Genomic DNA, 22,629 nt, shown 5'->3' with positions numbered 1-22,629 from the left:
CTCCCAGTGAGACAGGAGGCGTCCATTTCTGCTGCTTGTAATAACAATCGAGCGGCTACTTAGCCACATCAGTTCTTATTACAAGAGAGCCGACCATCGGCTCTAAAAAACGGTGCTGCGGTACAACCACTTGAAGTCAAATGACGTACAGGTATGTGATTTTGCGGCAAGTGGTTACATTTTCTTGTCACTGTGGTCAAAAATCGAACATTGATTTGACCCCATGAATGATTAGAAAATGGAACGAATGTTCTTAAAGCGGGAGTTCACCCAAAAATCAACTTTCTGCAGTTAGATCCAGCATACTGCTGACATCTGCAGTATGCTGGTCTTTTTTATTTTATTTTGGTACTTATCGTATTAGCAGTATTTCTTCTATGGCTCCGAGCGGGGAATCCTGCGGGGAATGGGCGTTCCCGAAGGCAAGCAAGTTGATTGACGGCCTTCGATAGCGCGTCACAGCTTCCGAAAACAGCCGAGGTGACACTTGTTTACGGCGCCTGCCGTGTAGAGCTGACTGCGCAGGCGCCGTAAATTGCCGAGCGTCACTCGTGTGGATTTTCGGAAGCCGTGACGCGCTATCGAAGGCTGTCAATCAACTTGCTTGTCTTCGGGAACGCCTATACCAGGAAGTAATCCCCGCTCGGAGCGATAGACGAAATACTGCTAAAACGATAAGTACCAAATTAAGAATAAAAAGACCAGCATACTGCAGATGTCAGCAGTATGCTGGATCTAACTGCAGAAAGTTGATTTTTGGGTGAACTCCCCCTTTAAAAATTTTTTTTTTACCAATTCTACTAGTGTATATCCAGCTTGACTTGCCGGATCACCAGATGAAAAGAAACTCCTCCCAAAAACCATCAGCCCTTTGCTAACAGTTGGCTGGCTCTAGGGAGTAGTTATGCATAGATCAAAATGCCTTGACAGGTGAACGTTGGTCTGGCAGAGTGGGCGTTCCAAGACAGACTGCATTTGTATGGAAACCATTCTCGATAACACTCACACGCGATGCTGAGCCTCCATTATTGAAAGAGCTGACATCCAATAAATAAAAAGGGTGGGCCAGGGACAGTAAAACTCGGGTGAAAGAAGCTAGATGATGTCGGACATCCTCCAGCCAGCCAATGAGACTTACTGCAGCTTCTAATGAACAGTGTGAATTTGCCAGAATTAATCTTTAACCTCTTGACGACCGAGGATGTCCCTGGGACGTCCTCGGCTTTGTGTGGTGATATCTGAATGATGGGTGCAGCTACAGGCATCATTCAGATATCGCCGTCTTCAGCCGCCGATTCTGTGCACGATAAGAATGATCAAAGCGGCGATCCCACCGCTTGATTGTTCTTATAGGCAGCGGGAGGGGATGTCCCCCCCCTCCCGCCGCCATCCGGTGCTTCTCCGGGCTCTCCCGTGCCATCGGGTGCCCGGAGAGAGAATCGGTCGGCGCTGCTGGAAAGCATAGAGATGACTGGTGACCAGATGGTTACCAGTCATCTCTATGACCGTCGGAGGCCCAGGCACGACGTTATGACGTCACGCCCAGGACCCGGAAGTAAACAAAGCTGCAATCGCGGCTGTCGGCATGTGATCGGTGATTTTTTTTTCACCGATCTCATGCTTGTAAGCCTGGAGGTGAGATGTGGGGTCTTATTGACCCCACATCTCTCCATAAAGAGGACCTGTCACACTGATTCCTATTACAAGGGATGTTTACATTCCTTAAAATAGGAATAAAAGTGATAAAAACATTTTTTTTTTTTTTTAAAAAAGTGTAAAAAAAAAAAACTAAGTAAAAAAAAAATGTTTTTCAAAACGCCCCTGTCCCCGTTATCTCGCGCGCAGAAGCGAACAGGCATGCAGGTCCCGCCCACATACATAAACGCCGTTCAAACCCCACATGTGAGGTATCGTTGAGTGCGTTAGAGCTCTGAAACTCGAAAATAGTAACCTGTAAAAAATGTTAAAGCGTCACCTATGGAGATTTTTAAGTACCGAAGTTTGGCGCCATTCCATAAGTGTGCGCAATTTTAAAGCGTGACATGTTAGGTATCTATTTACTCGGCGTAACATCATCTTTCACATTATACAAAAAAAATTGGGATAATTTTACTGTTTTGTTATTTTTTAATTCATGAAACCGTTTTTTTTTCCCAAATTATTGCGCAAATACTGTGCGAGAAAAAAAGTTGCAATGACCGCCATTTTATTCCCTAGGGTGTCTGCTAAAAAAAATATATAATGTTTGGCTGATTAATTTTTTAGCAAATAAATTGTGATTTTTACATGAAGGAGAGAAGTGCCAAAATTAGCCCGGTGGTAAAGTGGTTAAATAACAGACCGTACCTTACTAGTCCAGTTCAGTTGGGTAATTTTTCCTGCTTGGGAAACGGTGTGAGTAACAATTTTACCATCGTCAGGGATCCAGGGGCCGCAGATCCCACGTTGTTGCTGTAGAAAGTACACAAGAAGGTGTGATTTGTGTGTTTTGTCACATACAGCCCACATACTCTCACTTTCTGCAGATTTCACAATTAGGAAATCCCGGCTTCATGAAATCCTTCTGACACGAACATTTTCTTACTACTAAGCAGTCATGTGCCTCCGCATCTGAGGCCTGCATGTCGGCACAGATCTCAGAATTCCGGAAACAATTAGAGAGCCTCCCAGTCTATCTCATAACCCATATATTGAGACAAGCATCCCCCCAGGGCATTTCCTACAAGCGTTTATTAGGCTGAAGGTTACACCAGAAAGCACGCTAGGCTTAGTCAGCATGCAAACAAAATTATACAAGAGGTTCTGACTGAGCTCTCCGTTCTAAACAAGTACGAGAAATCTTGTGTTATGTATTATATGCAGTGAATGCATGAAACAATATGACTCAGTATATGATTTTTTTTTTTTTATGATAAAGCATGTATATGGTCAAAATCAGAGGCGTTACTAAAATAGGGTGACCAGACATCCCCAGTTTCAGGGGACAGTCCCCTAATTGAGGACACTGTCCCCGGGCCAAGTCTGTCCCTGGTTGTGTCCCCAGATTGGATTTAATAGGGGGCGGGGGCAATTTCAAAGACAGTCATTGCAGAATTAAAATTTAAAAAACAGAATTACACCCCCCCCCCCCCCGCTCCGCCATGCCTACTAGCATAGGGGGGTTGTATTTTTTCCATTATCTGTGCCCCTTTCTGATGATCATGTGCTGGTCGGAGGGAATATTTCTTCAGTTTCGGGCACATGCCCATTCAGCTTCGCTCGCATGTTCTTCTGCCTTGGCTCAAATCCTGGCCAGCCACCTGCCTATCTCTTTGCCTTCCCTGGCGGAGTGATCTTCCTCCGCTCCCCATCCAGTAGTAGCCGGGGCCCAGAGAGTGAGACTTGAGAGGCTGTGAGGCGGGCGGCGACGCGCAGAGAGACGCTGATTGTTGCCATTACTAGTAAAGAAAAAAAATGTCCCCGGATTTCATTGTAAAAATCTGGTCACCTAATACTAGAACCTTCAGGGGGCTGGTGTAAGCAACCACGAAGCGCCCTCCTGACCCCCGACCGGGGCCCTTCCCACTGATCACGGGGCTCTTTACTCCCATCTTGGGACCCATTATTAGGGCCGTGCAGAGGTCCACCTTCCTAACATAGTCCATCTTATTATTATTGTTTTACCATTTTATTTCATTTATGTGACGTCGGTGTGCCTGTGAGTGTGTTCAGAATGCGCTCCCAATCAGAGTGAGGCAGTCCTGGGACACATCCAGCGTCCTCGGCTCCCCCCCCCCCCCCCCCCACAAGATCAGATAATCCATCTGCCACAGCGGTTTCATGGAGAACAGATGATCCAAATGGTGCATATCGAAGACGATCCTGTATTCATTTTATCTCAGTGCCACTAGTGCTTGCTTTACTCCAGGATGCTACAAGGGACTGCAACAACTGGCATTTGGACTTTAATGACTTTCCGTTCTGCACCTATGATTCCCATGTTTTTTTTATGGCAGTCAAGTCCCTGCAACTTCGCACAAATTTGAAGGGTTGTCCAAAGTCTCATGACAAGTTGCACAAGTATGCTGCTGTCTCTTTCTGTTTTTTGTTTCATCTTTCTCGCAATTTGTTTCTCTTTCTTTCTCATTCTCCTCTTAGCTCTGTCTCTTTCACTCTCCTTCTCTTCCCACCTTTTTTTTTCTGTCTTTTTGTCCTGTCTCTCTGTCGCTTTCTCTTCCCATCTCCACATCTATCTCTTGCTCTCTCTTCCTCTTCCTATCTATCTGTCCATCTCTTTCTCTTCCCATCTCTCTGTATTTCTCTTTCTCTTCAAATCTCTTGGTCAACCTCTTCCTCTTCCAATCTCCCTGTCTTTCTCTTTCCCTTCCCATCTCTCTGTCTGTCTCTTCCTCTTCCCATCTCTCTGCCTGTCTCTTCCTCTTCCCATCTCTCTGCCTGTCTCTTCCTCTTCCCATCTCTCTGTCTGTCTCTTCCTCTTCCCATCTCTCTGTCTGTCTCTTCCTCTTCCCATCTCTCTGTCTGTCTCTTCCTCTTCACATCTCCCTGTCCAACTTTTTCCCTTCCTGCCTATCAGTCTGTCTCTTTCTTTTACCATCGCTATTTCTCTCTCTTTTTGTCCATCTCTTTATCTGTCTCCTTTTTTTCCATGTCTCTTTCACTCACTTTTTCATTCCTTATTAGTCTGTCTCTTTCACTCTCTTTCTCTTCCCATCTTTTTGTCTGTTACTCTTTATTTCGCTTCGCATCTCTCTTTCTTACTCATTCTCCTCCTATTTCTCTACCTGGAGCTTTCATTGTCTGTATCTTGCCATCTCTCTGTCTCTTTGTCCTTCGTTCTCATCTCTTCTTTTTCTTTATCTTTCCTGTCCTGTCTCTCTGTCTTCCACGTTCTCTTCCCATCCATCTGTCTTGACATGTTAAGGACTGATCCTAATGACTCTTACCCACAATCTACAATACCCCAAACCCCCTTTATACATTACCCCACAAAATCCAATGATACCAGGGACCACGTTGTGGAGTAAAATTGGTCTTCCGGCCTTCTTTATTTAACCATATAAAATTTTAACATAAACAACCATTTAAATAACTTTTAAATAACTATATACACATTTTCAAACCATTAGTGGTCTAGAAGACCACACCTCTCAACTTGGACACTGGGACAAAAATTATTACCTAGGCCTCAGTCGCGAGACACCGACTCAGAGGCAGCATAACTGTCCTCAGTGACCTAACACTTTAACCCCTTCCTGGTTAACCCACGTCACCCGAAAGGTACCCAATAACCCCCATAACACGTATGGGTACAACCTTTTTCTACCCCAACTTCCAGACTTTTCCTGTCTTACAGAGACCCAAAACCGCCCACAACAAAGGCCTAAAACCAGGGAGGGTGGGTGGGCAGCTTCTTCCCCTTGTTGAAAATGGAGGAGTGACCAAACGTCACTTACTTCTTACAGCCACCTCTGCCGCCCCCCCCCCCCACACAACAGCCTACCCCTCCCCTTACCACTGAAGGAGCCTATCACCTACGGCCAGTCCACCCTGTGATGCCGGCCCTCCCCCAACTTTGTTTGCTCCGTGCCTTTCTTTCTCTATCTTTGTCTTCCAGTCTCTCTATCTTTCTCTTCCCATCCATCTGTCTTGTGTTTTTTCTCTTCTAATTTATCTTTCTTTATCTTCTAATCTCCCCGTCTGTCTCTTTCTCTTTCCATCTCCCTGTCTGTCTCTTTCTCTTCCCATCTCTTTATTTTCCCATCTCTATGTCTATCTCTTTCTCTCTTTTTTTCCCCATCTTTTTATCTATATTCTTTTTGTCTATATCTATTTCACTCTCTTTCTCTTCCCATCTTTCTTTCGGACTCTTTCTCTCAATTTTTTTCCCCCCATCTTTCTTTCCGACTCTTCCTTTCTATTTTTCTTCCCATCTTTCTTTCTCTTTTTTTCTCTTCTCTATCTGGATCTTTCCCTCTGTATCTTCCCATCTCTCTGTCTCTTTCTCCTTCTTTGTCATTACTTATTTTTCTCTTTCTTGTCACGTCTCTCTGTCTTCAACTTTCTAATTCCATACATCTGTCTTGCATTTTTTCTCTTCAAATTTCTCTCTCTTTCTTTCTCTTTCAGTCCCTAGGTCTGTCTCTTTCTCTCTTTTTCTTCCCATCCCCTTTCTCATCCCTTCTCTCTGCTTATCTTGTCAAATCTGTCTTTTTCTAAATTTTTCTTTTCCCATACCCTTTCTTTTCTCATACCTTTGTTTGTTCCTTTCTATCTCTTTATATTCCTATCTCTCTGTCTCTTTTGTCCCTCTCTCTCTGCATGTCTCATTCTTTATCTTCCCATGTCTCTTTCTCTTCTAATCTCTCTACTATTCTCTCTCTCTCTCTCTTCTCCCATCTCTCTGCCTGTTTGTCTCTCTCTTTTCACTTCATCTATCCGTCTGTCTTCTGTCCTTTTTTTTCTCTCCTTCACACCAGTATGATCTGCAGAGAACTTCAACATGCAGCAAACTACTCTGATCATGACACATGAACTAACTAACAATGTGTGCAATGCTACACCACAAAATTTAGGCTATGCAGAATTTATTGCACATGGGTATTAGAGACCATGACTGGAATTCTGAAAGCATGCCTGTAAAACACCAGAACAGATGTTAAAGCCCAATTGAGCCCTCTTCAATTATTACCGTGCTGTAGTTAGGCTTCATATACAGTAGTAATTTGCTTTTTTTTCTACTCTTTTATCAGCTAAGAGTTGAAGCAAGGCAGTTGCGGCTGGCGGCAAACAAACTTGGCCCCCTCACTCGCACTGTTCCCCCCGACAAACTGGAAACGGCGATCCACTTGCACATATCCACCGCACTCGATTGATCATTCGAGAAGGCGGCGATCCACTCTCACTACCTTAGACTCCCTGGCCCATAAGGTCTCTGGACTGCTTCCTGATTGGCTGGGAAGAGAAGCAGGAAGACATTTGCGAATATTAATTTTCTAATGTTACACAAGTGGGTGGGCTCAGGGCGCAGTTCTCTGCGCCCCGAGCCCACCCTTTTTTAAAACCAATTAGAGCTTCATGTGCTTCAAGAAAAAATCCATGCATCCGGCACCCTGCATAGAGATCAGGGCCCGGGTGCATGGATTAGGGAGGGCGGTGCCCCTGCACCCCCAATGAGCGGGCCGCCACTGGAGCAAGGGTATAGAAAACCCTGTGCTGGCAGCACTTAGGAGAGTCTCAGGCCACGTACACACGACCGGTTTCCTCGACAGAATCCATCAAGAAACTTGGTGGGAGAGCTTTTTTGCCGAGGAAAATGGTCGTGTGTACGTTTTTCATCGAGGAAACTGTCGAGGAACTCGATGAGGAAAAAAGAGAACAAGTTCTCTTTTTCCTCGAGGGGAGTCTCAATTTCCTCGTCGTGTTCCTCGTCGGGCTGGTTTTCTACGAGAAACTCGAGCGTGTGTATGCTAAGAAACCCGCACATGCTCAGAATAATGTATGGGACGGGAGTAAAAGCAGCATTTGTAATGGAGATAACACATTTTTCACGCTGTAACAGACTGAAAAGTGCAAATCGTCTCTTAACAAACTTTTACTTAACACGCAGTAACATGAGATTAGCAAAAGCAGCCCCAAGGGTTGTGCCAGTGGAATCGAACTTCCCCTGCCATTGTATGTGTTGTAAGTCACCGCGTTTGAGAACGAGGAGATTTCGTCTTGACCGTGTGTACGCAAAGCAAGCTTGTCGAGTTTCTCGACAAGCCTAACAAGGAACTCGTCGAGGAAAACGATATGTCTTTTCCGACGAGTTCCTCGGTCGTGTGTACGAGGCTTTACACTCGGGAAGCAGCCCAACTCTCTAGACCCCCGCCTAAACATTGTCCAATTAGAGAGATCAGCGAGCCCACTGCCCAATTAGGGAGCGGTATTGATTGGAGCAATGCTCAGTGGGGTGTGCTGGACTGCAGGAGAGACGGATGTGTGAGAGATCCAAAATTCCTATATTCTGTTAGCACAGGTTTTTTTTCTTCTTTTTTTTTGCTGTACCACATAGATAATTATTATTGCATGTCCACTATACACTGGAAAAGTTCAAATGAATGTATAATTAAAGCCACAACCTTTTTTCTAGTTTTGAAAAGAAAATGATTAAAACTGTCAGGATTGTTTTGCTATCAGTGTCCCCTGTGGAGATTTTTATTAACCACCTGATCTCTGGAAGATTTACCCTTGTTCATGACCAGGCCATTTGTTGCGGTTGCACTTTTTTTTTTTGCGCTGCAAACAAAAAGAGACTAACAATTTTGAAAAAAAAAAACAATATTTTTTACTTTCTGATATAAAACATATCCCATAAAAAATGTAAAAAAATCTAATTTCTTCATAAATTTAGGCCAATGTGTATTTCCATATTTTTGGTAAAATAAATCCCAATAAGCGTATATTGATTGGTTTACGCAAAAGTTATAGCGTCCACAAACTATGGGATACATACAAAAAAATGTATTTATCTTGTTTTTATACTAGTTTTTCCCTCCTTGTGCAGAACAACCATACATTTTTCGTCTGGAGTATTTTTTTATAAATAATATAAAAAATACTCCAGACAGAAAAATGTATTGTATTGCTAATTTAATATCAATTTTTTTTATTTCATGTTATTCAGCTCAAACTACACTAACCAGAAATAAAATTTACAGAGAGTGTGCTGTTACACATGTTGTGAAAATGTATTTAATTATTTCCTTAAAAAACATTGAGCTAGATTCAGCATTGCTTTACAGCGTAAGTAGAAAGATGCGTATCTATGATACGCCTGAATTATAGCTTCCTCCGCCCGATGTAAGTGTTAGTACGCCGTCGTATCTAGGGTGCATATTAACGCTGGCCGCTAGGGGCGCTTCCGTAGATTTACGCGTAGAATATGTAAATGACCTACATACGCCGATTCACGAACGTACTTGCGCCGGATACACCGTTTACGTAAGGCTTACGTCCGGCATAACGTTACCCCTGCTATATGAGGCGCAGCCAATGTTAAGGTATGGATGTCGGAACTGCCGTCGAAATTTACGTCGTTTACGTAAGTGGTACGTGAATTGGGCTGTGCGTAGGTTACGTTCACGTCGAAAGCATTGAGCCGACGTTTCTTAGGGAGTATATGCGGCATGACTCTAAACATGCGTGCGCATGCGCCTTACGAACGGCCATTCATTTACATGGGGTCACGGCTAATTTACATGAAGCACGCCCCCTACCTGCCTATTTTGAATTAGGCGGGCTTACGCCGGCCTATTTACACTACGCTGGCGCAACGTACGGTGCCAGATCTTTGTGAATACTGGTCTGGGCGCCCTATTTTACGTCGGCGTAGCGCATATGAGATGCGCTACGCCGGCCAAAATATACGCCGAGCTACGTGAATCTAGCTCACAGTTTATTTGACTTCTGTATTACTGTAAGTTATTAGTTATTATACTGCCATCTTGTGGTTATCGCACCATCTTTTTATGTCCTTCCTCTGTGATCCCGCCCATCTTGTGATGTATTTCCTTTTCCTGCTTCCTATTGTTCTTGTGGGGATTGGCCAATTGTCTCAAGGATTACAATGTTTTGACCTGCAACTACCCCCTTTTTATTGATCTACCACATCTTGTTGTCTGCTATACCTGCTGCTTGCACTAAAGATCCATGCTGATGGAAAAGGTGTTCAGCTATCCGATAAAAACTGTCTGCGGCCGGTGATTGTATCTGCTTATACAGGCCAGGTATAGAGGTCTCAGCAAGGGATAGGTGACAATTTCAACAACTGGAATCAGAAAAGAGAGACTAAATAACAAAATTGGCAGAAGCTGCTCTGACCAATCACATAGCTCCTAACTGTCCCTAATTTCGAGGCACTGTCCCTGATTTGGAGCAATGTCCCTCATTCCTCTTCATTTGTCCCTTATTTTGGTCTGATCTATATAGTTGTATATAAAATGCACTTTTTATCTATCAAAAAGTGTTTCCCAGCGGTAAACCTTTCATCTGATTTCTAAATTGTTGTATTTGTAAATTCCAAAAGCCAATATAAAGGAATCGAAGTGATAGAAAAAGCACTTTTGGGTTTAACCAATCTTGGTTTCCTTTTTCAATTCTCCTTTAAGGGGCATGGCAAAGGGTGTGTCCTATACCTGCATACTTTTGCTGATAGGTGTCCCTCATTCTCATCTCAAAAAGTTGGGAGGTATGCACCTTCATATGCTTTCATCCCCAAAATATGCGCTGACGCATTCAGTGCCGTCATAAAATATCACAGAAAAATGCCCAATGATGAAATTACAGAGGTAGAGTACAGATGTCAGTAGTAGGTAGGGCAGTGTCCAGAAAAAAGCAGGACAGAGAACAAGGTGTCAGCAGGGCAAAGGACAGGAGGTCAGCAAGGGGGGGATCAGGAGGGACCAATACAGGGGGGGTCAGGAGAGCATGGTAATGGGGGGTCAAGAAGCACAGTACTGGGGGGCTCTTTGTTTCAGGTCATGAGATTGAGCACCAGGCAATACAATATATATGTTAATAACACAAAAGTATATAACATTACTGACCATAAATTCCAAAGGACAGGAGTGGATATTTGCATGGTAGATACAGCAATTGTCTGCCGTAGCGTATTTCCAGTTTGAGGGACACTCCACTTCTTCACAAAACCGTTTTGCTTCACTGGCATTACTAGGAAAAAAAGTCACAATATATGAGAGCTTATAAACTATTGTAGCTTTTGGTCTCCTGCAACAAGAACTGATCTTACTGTTCACAGCAGCCAGTTAAAGCCTCATGGACACGATTGGATTTTCTTGCAGACAAAGCGTCAGACTTTTGTCTGAAGGGCGTGTGCCTGGATTTTGTCTTGCATACAAACGGCACACAATTGTCGGCCTACAAACACGAACGTAGTGATGTACTATATGTACTACGTGGTTTTTCAGCTCTTGAGCGCCACCCTTTGGGCACCCTCTGCTAATGTTGTGTTTGAGCATTGATTTCGAGCATGCATGTTTGTACTTTGAACTTTTGTCTGAAAATGTGACAACAGACTGTTATCCGCAGAAAATATTAAAGCCTGCCATCCAACATTTGTCCGCAGAAAACCCGACAACAATTGTCCGATGGAGCGTACAAACGGTCGGATTTTCCGCCAACAGGCTGTCAACACACAATTCCTGTCGGAAAATCCGATCGTGTGTACGAGGCTTTTGATCTTTCTTTGCCTTCCCCATATAGCTGTGGACCAATGAGAGGAAGCATTGAGCAACGAGAAACATCCTTCTTTCACCCTATATAGCAATGACATAAAGATTGTCAGTGCAAAACAAATATATAACAAAGCATGGAGACATAATAAGCAATTCAAATAACTTACCTGAATTTAAGATATTTATGATCGACCACTCTCTGATAGAAACTATCGGGGACAGACACTCTGTAGGAGACGTTAAAATCATGTCCGGTAATAACTTTCTCCGGAGGGCGCTCAATCCAGGACATTTCTAGACCTAATGTAAGAAAATAGTAACCAGAACATACACCAAGTAACATAATATAATACAGCCTTTGTGTCTACATATATATATATATGAAAGATAGATATATTCCTGCAAAATATCTAATGTGGTAGTACTGAGTGGCTGGCTGCATGCCAGGAGGATACGGTATGAGGCAGGGAAGACTTCCGCTTGAGAAGGATCTCCCTACGGGCATAGAATGTTATTATTATTAGTAGTTGTTGTAGTAGTGGTAATGATTATTAAAGTGATATATTGGGGAGGGGGGCGGTGGACAACATCTCAACTGCTCTCGATCTTTTCTTCCTTTTCCCTTTTCTTTTTTTTTAAGAAAATGTTAAATTAAAAGATTATCATTTGAGATGCTGAAAAAAATTTTTTTGCCTTCAGAACTGCCTTAAAGCAGGGGTTCACCCTGAAAGAAGCCGAACGTCGGTGCGGCTCAATACGGCGCCTGCGCACCGACGTTCGGCTACTTTCGGCAACTTGTGACGCGCTGTATGCGACGGTGGGAAGGCTGTCAATCAAATAGGAACGCCCAGTCCCGCAGCCCATACCCGGAAGCTGCGGAGAACATCTATCTCTAAAACGGTATGTACTGCATTGATTTAAAAAAAAACACCCGATTGTGCTTTCCACAATTAGCCTCAATCTAATGTTAAAAATGTGTTTTTCGGGTGAACCCCCGCTTTAATTCTTCATGGCATAGATTTTGGTCCATATTGACATGAAAGCATCACACAGTTTTTTCGACTGCACATCCATGATGTGAATCTCCCGTTACCTCCACATCCCAAAGGTGCTCCATTGGATTGAGATCTGGTGACTGTGGAGGCCATTGGAGTACAGTGACCTCATTGTCATGTTCAAGAAACCAGTTAGAGAGAAAAAATAACCGCTCAGTAGTCTTCAAACAACCTCCTCACTGGAACCAAACCATGGGTGCCGGCAATGCAATAGTGATGCAAAAATACGAAGGAAACTTGGACAGCCGCACTCCAAAAATGTTCTTTTAATTAAAATCGATTACAAAATAAACATGCCACAGCAAAAAAATTGGAACAAAAGCTAACGTTTCGCACTGTAGCTTCAGTGATTAGTCATAGCTGGTACTAGGTACAGGTACTAGGTACAGTGCGAAACGTTAGCTTTTGTTCCAATTTTTTTGCTCTGGCATGTTTATTTTGTGATCGATTTTAATTAAAAGAACATGTAACAGGAGTCACTTTTGGGCACAGATTGAGCCAGGAAATAAAGGGACATATGTTGGATTGTTTTAACATGGACAGTAATCCACCATACATTCCTTAATGTCTGTAAAGAATATTCTGACCCTACCGGTCAGTAATGACTCTTTTCAATGATTAGCCCAGGCTAGTGAGTTGTTAAATGAGGCTGGCTCCTGAAAGGCCTTTCATTGTGTGATAACACTGTTTAAAGCCTATTGATGCTCAGGTGTGAATACCTTTCTGTCGGAGACAGACCGTCTGTCTAAAGATGTGGATTGAGGGGAAATCATTGTGTGATGGTGTTTTGTTTGAATTATGTTTATGAAGGGATGTGACTTCTCAGGTGGAGTGATTAGGTCATGTTAATTATAGACCGGCGCCAAAATGTCTGGAATGTTTCGCAATTAGCCCATCTGAAGGTGTATTGAAGCCCCTCCCAGTGTGTGATGGGTGGAGAGTTTGATTGTTCTTGTGATCACTGAAACATGCCTTAAAAACTGTATATAAACTTGAGAGCTAACCATTAAAAGTGGTCATACATTTGAAACCAGTAACAGAGCAAGTCTCGTTATTCTGGGAAATGGGATGTCTGATGTCTGTTGGATGGTTGGAGTGTCAGATAAGCTGTCGTGGGTTGATGGAAGGTCGTAAACGGTGGTGACCGTTACAGAACATTTTTGGAGTACGGCTGTCCAAGTTTCCTTCATATTTTTGCTTCAAGAAACCAGTGGTGAGATGATTTGAGCTTTGTGACATGGTGCATTATCCTGCTGGAAGGAGCCATCAGGAGATGGGGACACTGTAGTCATAAAGGGATGGACATGGTCAGCAACAATACTCAGGTAGGCCCTGGCGTTTAAACCATGCTCAATTGGTACTAAGGGGCCCAAAGTGTGCCAAGAAAATATCCCCCACACCATTACTCCACCAGCCTGAACCGTTGATAGAAGGCAGGATGGATCCATGCTTTCATGTTGTTTATGCCAAATTCTGACCCCACCATCTGAGTATCACAGCTGAAATCGAGACTCGTCAAATCAGATAACGTTTTTCCAATCTTCTATTGTCCAATTTTGATGAGCCTGTGCGAATTGTAGCCTCAGTTTCCTGTTCTTAAGTGTCAGGAGTGGCATCCGGTGTGGTCTTCTGCTTATGTAGCCCATCTGCTTCAAGGTTTAATGTGTTGTGCATTCAGAGATGGTATTCTGAATATCTTGGTTGTAACGAGTGGTTATTTGAGTTACTGTTGCCTTTCTATGATCTTGAACCAGTCTGCCCATTCTCTTATGACCTCTGACATCAACAAGACATTTTCGTCCACACAACCGCTGCTCACTGGATATTTTCTCTTTTTCGGACCATTGTCTGTAAACCTTATAGATGGTTGTACGTGTACATCTGTCACCAACCATGCCAAGTCATGATCCCCTTTCTTCCACATTCTGATGCTCGGTTTGATCTTCAGCAAGTTGTCTTCACCAAATCATGCCTAAATGCATTGAGTTGCTGCCATGTGATTGGCTAATTAGCAATTTGTGTTTCCAAGCAATTGAACAGGTGTTAACCTAATAAATTGGCTGGTGAGGGAGAATCCACTTTTTAAGGATTGCTCCACGAGCAACTAATAGACATATGTGAATAATACAGGGTACTTTTTGGTTAGGCCAAATAAAGATTTTATTTTAGTTTTTCAAGAAACTAAAATCGTATTATAGCAAAACAGGAAAGAGGGTTCCAGTTGTAGCACATAATATAGTTGTATACAGATTACATACTCAATAGGTAAAAGGAAAAAGAAACGAGTTGTAATACAACATTTGCATAACAATCAGGTTTCAAAATTAAAGAATATAGTGGCCTCTCTATCGTAACCGAGTCTATTCTCCATACTCGCAAGCTACCTGTCTAGAAGTCTATCAGAACCAACTGACAATGCGGGTTCTTAAAAGCTATCGTTCAAGTAAGCCAATGGTGGTCCAGGGGTCAGAGCCGACTATTCCAGCCATCCCCCAGCTCCTTAACCGCTATGTAGTAGGGCTCAGGTAAGAAAGAAAAGAGATAGAGAAAAGAGGGGGAGAGGGAACGCACACAAAAGAGAACAGATGGCGAGGGGGTGGGGGTCCCACCAGCTACCCTCTCCATCTACTGCCAGCTAAAAAGTACATCATACGGGGTCCACCATGAGCACCATATGTACCCTTCAGAAAAAAACAATGCATCTTGATGACAGAAGTTAGCTCCTTGATCTCAAGGATATAATTGGATAGAACCAGAATCAGCGGAATAGAGATGGTCCGTGTCAGAGCCACAAAGAGGGCAGTTAGATGCTTAACTACTTGCCGACCAGCCGCCACAGTTATACGGCAGCAGGTCAACTCCCCTGTGCGAGAGCCCGTAGCTATACGTCGGGCTCTCAAAGCGGCCACTAGGGGCGCGCGCCCCCCGCTCGTCCCTGACTCCCGTGCTTGTGCCCGGCGGGCGCGATCGCCCGCCACGCACCCGCGATTGCTCGTTACAGAGTGGGAAACGGGAGCTGTAGTGAGGCCACCCCCCCTACAGTTAGAACACACCCAGGGAACATACTTAACCCCTTCCCCGCCCCCTAGCGTTAACCCCTTCCCTGCCAGTGGCATTTTTATAGTAATCCAATGCATTTTTATAGCACAGATCGCTATAAAAATGCCAATGGTCCCAAAAATGAGTCAAAAGTGTCCGAAGTGTCCGCCATAATGTCGCAGTACCGAAAAAAAATCGCTGATCGCCGCCATTACTAGTAAAAAAAAAATATTAATAAAAATGCCATAAAACTACCCCCTATTTTGTAAACGCTATAACTTTTGCGCAAACCAATCAATAAACATTCATTGCAATTTTTTTTTAACGAAAAATATGTAGAAGAATACGTATCGGCCTAAACTGAGGAAATAAAATGTTTTTTTTATATATTTTTGGGGATATTTATTATAGCAAAAAGTAAAAAATATTATTATTTTTCAAAATTGTCGCTCTATTTTTGTTTATAGCGCAAAAACTAAAAACCGCAGAGGTGATCAAATACCACCAAAAGAAAGCTCTATTTGTGGGGAAAAAAGGACGCCAATTTTGTTTGGGAGCCACGTCGCACGACCGCGCAATTGTCAGTTAAAGCTAAGCAGTGCCGAATTGCAAAAAGTGCTCTGGTCTTTGACCAGCAATATGGTCCGGGGGTTAAGTGGTTAAATACTGTCTTTATAAGGATAAAGGGAATAAAAGCTCTGTGGATTCATTTGAATTGAGATTCCCTCCAACACTTATTAACGTTAAGACTCTGATTTTTGTTATAGCCCTCAAGGATTTCATCACCAAGGGTCTTATCTGGAAAGTTCTTATACCATTTTTTTAGATCTGTGTTTGTTATTGATTTTGTAAAAGAAGAGTTAAGGGGTTGATATACAGTTAGGTCCATATATGTTTGGGCACAGGCACAATTTCCTTACTTTTGGCTCTGTGTGCCACCAGAATAAAATTAAAATTAAACAATCCAAATGAATTTGAAGTGCAGACTTTTATCTTTAATTCAAGGTGTTGAACATAAATATCAGGTACGAATTTTAGGGACTGCAACCATTTTTATACACAGTGCCCCCAATTTCAGGGGCTCAAGTGTAACTAGACAAATGAATATAATCATAAATAAAATGTTAATGTTTAATATTTTGTTGAGAATCCTTTACTGGCAATGACTGCCTGAAGTCTGGAACCCATGGACATTACCAAAGACTGGGTTTCCTCCTTTCTGATGCTTTTACAGGCTCTAACTGCAGCTGTCTTCAGTTGTTCTTTGTGGGGTTTTTCTGCCTTTAGTTTTGCCTTCAGCAAGTGAAATGCTCAATTAGGTTGAGATCAGGTAATTGACTCGGCCATTGCAGAATATTTCACTTATTTTCCTTCAAAAGATCCTAGGTTGCTTTTGCAGTGTGTTTTGGATCATTGTCCATCTGTACTGTGAAGCACCATCCAATCAACTTTGGTGCATTTGGCTGAATCTGGGCTGACAGTATATTTCTAAACTGCAGAATTCATCCGGCTGCTTCTGTCATCTGTCACATCATCAATAAACACCAATGACCCAGTGCCACTGGAAGCCATGCATGCCCATGCCATCACACTGCCTCCACCATGTTTTACAGATAAACTTGTGTGCTTTGGATCGTGAGCTGTTCCAAGCTTTCTCCTCACTTTTTCTTCCCATCATTCTGGTACAGATTAATCTTAGATTCATCCATCCAAAAAAATGCTTTTCCAGAACTGGTCTGGCTTTTTTAGATGTTTTTTGGCAAAGACTTTTCTGGCTTTTCTTATCTTTAGGCTTATAAATGGTTTGCACCTTGTGGTGAACCCTCTGTATTTGCTCTTGTGAAGTCTTCTCTTGATTTTAGACTTTGACAATAATACGCCCACCTCCTGGAGAGTGTCCTTCCCTTGTCTCCACCTCCTGGAGAGTGTCCTTCCCTTGTCTCCACCTCCTGGAGAGTGTGCTTCACTTGTCTCCACCTCCTGGAGAGTGTCCTTCACTTGTCTCCACCTCCTGGAGAGTGTCCTTCACTTGTTTCCACCTCCTGGAGTGTGTCCTTCACTTGTCTCCACCTCCTGGAGAGTGTCCTTCACTTGTCTCCACCTCCTGGAGAGTGTCCTTCCCTTGTCTCCACCTCCTGGAGAGTGTCCTTCACTTGTCTCCACCTCCTGGAGAGTGTCCTTCACTTGTTTCCACCTCCTGGAGAGTGTCCTTCACTTGTCTCCACCTCCTGGAGAGTGTCCTTCCCTTGTCTCTACCTCCTGGAGAGTGTCCTTCACTTGTCTCCACCTCCTGGAGAGTGTCCTTCACTTGTCTCCACCTCCTGGAGAGTGTCCTTCACTTGTTTCCACCTCCTGGAGAGTGTCCTTCACTTGTCTCCACCTCCTGGAGAGTGTCCTTGACTTGTCTCCACCTCCTGGAGAGTGTCCTTCACTTGTCTCCACCTCCAGGAGAGTGTCCTTGACTTGTCTCCACCTCCTGGAGAGTGTCCTTCCCTTGTCTCCACCTCCTGGAGAGTGTCCTTCACTTTACTCCACCTCCTGGAGAGTGTCCTTCCCTTGTCTCTACCTCCTGGAGAGTGTCCTTCACTTGTCTCCACCTCCTGGAGAGTGTCCTTCCCTTGTCTCCACCTCCTGGAGAGTGTCCTTCACTTGTCTGGATGTTGTGAATGGGTTTTTCTTTACCATAGAGACAGGATGGATTTGATTTAAATCAAGTCGATTTAAATCACTATTTAAAACACTAGTAAAAAGGCTTGATTTAAATCATAATTTTTAAAGAGCTAATGTCATCTCTGTCCCACGACGGCTCCTCCTCTGACCCGCTGTTAACTCACCAACAGTCTCATTCACTTTAATGGGACGGCTGGTGATGTGGCAGTGACACAACAAGGTAAGGGACGTGGCGTCAACAGGTAAGTGGATGCCCACTAACAGGCGCTGCCATGACGGATCTGAAATGACAGGTGCTCTTTAAATGTAAGGACTCATTCTTACTTACGGGTAGTTAGAATCTTTAATATTTGCAAACAAAATGAAGGTTTCCTATTTAGAATAATAAGCTGTCAGGTTAGTAAAACAGCAATATCAGAACTGATTCAATCATACGGTTTGTAGTGTACATAGATTTGCAAAACAATGGGATAACAGAATATTTCTGAACTTTGTTTTATCTCATGGTTACTGTGAAATTGTGTCAATGCATCAATACAGCGCATGTTATCTCAGCTTGCAGAGCTTGGATTTATTGAATGAGTTGACCAAACATGTAAATATTGCAGAATATACAGCCTAATGCTACATAACTAAATTTCATGATAAATAAACAAAATTATTAATGTATCTTAAATAGAAAACTATCTTTAAATAGATTTTTACTCCAAAAGCATTTTATTAACCACTTCAATACCAGGCACTTATACACCTTCCTGCCCAAGCCAATTTTCAGCTTTCAGCGCTGTCGCAATTTGAATGACAATTGCGCAGTCATGCTACTCTGTACCCAAACAATTTTTTAATCATTTTGTTCCCACAAATAGAGCTTTCTTTTGGTGGTATTTGACCACCTCTGCGGTTTTTATTTTTTGCGCAAAAAATAAAAAAAAGACAGAAAATTTTGAAAAAAATTATGTTTTCTTTGTTTCTGTTATTTTTGTGTAAATAAGTAAGTTTTCTACTTCAATGACGGGCTGCACTGACGGACACTAATAAGGCGGCGCCGATGGGCCCCAATGAGGTGGCACTGATGGGCACTGATAGGCGGCACTGATGGGCACTGATAGGTGGCACTGGTATGTGGCACTGATGGGCACTCATAGAGGGCACTGATGGGCACCAATAGGTGGCACTGATGGTCACCAATAGGAGACACTGATGTGTACTTATGGTGGCACTGATGGGTACTTATGGGTGGCACTGATAGGTGGCATGGATGGGCACTGATGGTCACTGATAGGTGGGCACTGATGGATGGCACTGATGACATTGATGGATGGCATCACAGATTTAAAGGTCTTTCACAATGGTGCCAATCGGTGCCCATTTGTGGGCACTGATTGGCATATGTGAATTTGCATATGTGGATGGCCATGTGGGATGTACCTGGCCATCCACATGCTTGGGTCTTCCCTGGTGGTCCTGACGGCTTCCCTGGTGGTCCAGTGTGGGCATCCGTGGGGGGGGCTGCGCTGATAAACAATCAGCGCAAACCGCCCCTTTCAGGAGAGCCGCCAATCGGCTCTCCTCTACTCGCGTCTCTCAGACGCGAGTGAGAAAGAGCCGATCAACGACTCTTCCTGTTTACATCGTGATCAGCCATGATTAGACACAGCTCTTTACCGAGATCGGAGATGCAGGGTGCCAGACTGACACCCCGCATCACCAATCGCCACACTGCGCGCTCACACGGGTGCGCCGGCATTTTATCCTGCAAGACGTCAATAGATGTCCAGTCAGGATAACAGAACCACTTCCCGGACGTCAATTGTCTATTGACCGGGCGGGAAGTGGTTAAAATAAATTTGATTAAAAAATATATATATATTTTTTTTAAAAATCTGATTTTAAATAAAAAAAATCTGATTTTAAATATTAAAAAAATCAGATAAAAAAAAATGTTTTTTTTATTTATATCCACCCTGCATAGAGAGGGTCCTGCGATCATCTGCCACTGTTGTCTTCTGTGGACATCCAGGCCTTTTTATGCTGCTGAGCTCACCAGTGCATTTTTCTTTCTTCAGAATGTACCGACCGAACGGATGGAGCTCAAAAGGAAGACGGTGAAGATTAAAACCCGGACCAGTAGGAGCAGTGATAGCTCAGCGCTAGAAGGCTTTGCTTCACAGGTACAGTAAGTCTCTCATAATGTGCTAAAATAATACTTGGTGCATACTAAGATAAAAAACAGCAGCGTTTAATACTGATTTAATTTAATAATTAAATAATGTTAGTAAATATTAATAGAAAATATTACTATTGGTAATATCAATAGGAATAAATTCTAATATCTATACACTTTGTGATGTCACCGACCCCCCCCCCCCCCAACCTTGTCTAATCAGAGAATGCTTTGCAATTATTGAGAAAATGTAAACTGCTCTCTGAATGGCACCTATGGTATGTAGAGCGAGTGATCCCCTTTATGCCGCGTCCACACCATCACTTTATGTGATGAAAATAAACAACATTTTTAAAAACGTCAATTTAAATGACCGTGTGTGGGGGAAAACGTCGTTTTATGTCTTGTGAAAAACGACAAAAAAAAAATTGAAGAATGCTTTTTTGTGTCGTTTTTCAAAACGTTGTTTTTTGTTTCACAAAAATTGACCGTGTGTAGCAAAAAACAATGTTTTTAAACCCGCGCATGCCCAGAAGCTACTTATGAAGCGAGCTTCAATGGAAAAAAGTGGTGAACGTAACTTCGCTTTGCTAGAGCATTGTGAAAAAACGATGGTGTGTAGGCAACGTCGTTCTTGAAAATTGAAGTTTCAAAAACGTTGTTTTTTACTTCACAGAAAATGTCGTTTTTTTCCATCACATAAAGTGATGGTGTGTACGCGGCATTATTCTCTAAGCAGTAGAGCAGTTGCTCAGCACAGGATTCGGAAGTTAGTGAAGATCACTGGAAGAGCAGTCCCTACTACAGTAAGGCTTATCGGGAATTTAGCTTTAAATGTAAAGAAAATTGTACAGTGAGACTTATTATCACTTTTCTGTTTCCTTTTGGATTTAATAATACACACCCATACAGTCAATCATATTCTGCTCATTAGGGTTGTCATTAGGCCAGCAGTCAAATTCTGAGTTATCCAAATCATGCCAAGCTGAGACCATCTGAAATTAAATTAAAAAGCATAAACTGTAAGTAATAAAACACTGATGATATCCTGTATAAAATAGACATATGTTTCCTCTCTTTTGGTCTTTGTTCTAAAATCTCACAATAGTCATATATAAACTTTGGCAGCATTGTGACATAAATAAATACAAAGCTATTTTAAAGCCAAATTTAAAGTATAATTAACCACTTAAAGGGGTTGTAAAGACAAAAATATGTTCCTCTTAAATTAAAGTCTGACAGTAGCTGATAAAGTAAAAAGTAATGTTTTGCATTAGAACTAGTTTGATACCTGTTGAAATCGAGCTGTTTTATTCACCTCCGTCACTCCTGAATCATTATTCTCACTGACTTCCTGGTTTGCGGTGCGCATTCATTCTTGCTACATCACGGCCTAATGGGAACTACAGTTCCCATTAGGCTTAGCCTCCATGCCTGTGAGGGATAAGAGAGCATCTTCACGCAGGGCTGTAGTCATAGGGAGGGGGTGAGCACATTCTGCTTTCCACCATGCAAAACGGCTCAGATGCTGGTGGAAAGCAAGAAGAGGAGAGACAGGAAATGGCATTTTCAAACCTGGATTACTGTATTTTGGAGGCCAAAAGGAAAAACGAGGTAAGTGATATTTAAATGCTATAGCTTACAGCAATCAATTGATCTAATAAAAAACAAACCTTAAGGCCCCGTACACACGATAGAATCCATCCGCAGATAAATCCCAGCAAATGGGTTTCTGCGGATAGATCCTATGGTGTGTACACGCCAGCGGATCTGTTTCCGCGGAGAAATCTCCTCTGGGATGGATTCCAGCAGATCGGATATTTGCTGTGATGCACAACAAATCCATCTGCTGGAATCCATTCCAACGGATGGATCCGCTCGTCTGTACAGACTTACCGGATCCATTCGTCCAAAGGGATTCCCCGCACGCGTCGTAATGATTTGACGCATGCGTGGAATTCATTATATGACAGCGTCGCGCCCGTCGCCGCGTCATAATCGCGGCGACGACGCGACACGTCATCGCCAGAGGATTTCCGCGCGGATTTCAATGCGATGGTGTGTACACTCCATCGCATCGAAATCTGCGGAAATCTTTGAGAGGATTTATCCGTGGAAACGGTCCGCTGGACCGTATCCGCGGATAAATTCTCTCGTGTGTATGGGGCCTTAGTGTTCCTTTAAGCACCGGACCATTTCGCTAGCCAAAGACAGAGCACTTTTTGCGATTCGGCACTGCGTCGCTTTAACTGACAATTGCCCAGTTGTGCGACGTGGCTCTCAAACAAAATTGGAGTCCTTTTTTCCCCACAAATAGAATTTTTTGCGCAATAAACACAAATAGACCGACAATTTTGAAAACAATGCAATATTTTTGACTTTTTGCTATAATAAATATCCCCAAAAAAACTATAAAAAACTAAATGTTTCCACAGTTTAGGCCGATGCGTATTCTTCTACATAGTTT

The 22,629-nt window shown here is 43.0% G+C and overlaps 1 protein-coding gene across 1 annotated transcript in view; it reads right to left on the bottom strand.

The window, feature by feature from the left end:
• The window catches only part of LOC120946239 (atrial natriuretic peptide receptor 2-like), a 93,770-nt gene that overhangs the window by 62,680 nt on the left and 8,461 nt on the right, over window positions 1-22,629 (bottom strand). The window contains exons 2-5 of the mRNA XM_040361068.1: window positions 21,067-21,157; window positions 11,402-11,534; window positions 10,587-10,710; window positions 2,347-2,451 (exon numbers count right to left, since the gene is read on the bottom strand). Coding sequence (XP_040217002.1) covers window positions 2,347-2,451; window positions 10,587-10,710; window positions 11,402-11,534; window positions 21,067-21,157 — 453 coding nt within the window. The remainder of the gene's footprint in view (window positions 1-2,346; window positions 2,452-10,586; window positions 10,711-11,401; window positions 11,535-21,066; window positions 21,158-22,629) is intronic.

Source organism: Rana temporaria, chromosome 7 (assembly GCF_905171775.1).
Source record: "Rana temporaria chromosome 7, aRanTem1.1, whole genome shotgun sequence".
Taxonomy (NCBI): domain Eukaryota; kingdom Metazoa; phylum Chordata; class Amphibia; order Anura; family Ranidae; genus Rana; species Rana temporaria.
This window is presented reverse-complemented; position numbering and strand designations above follow the sequence as displayed.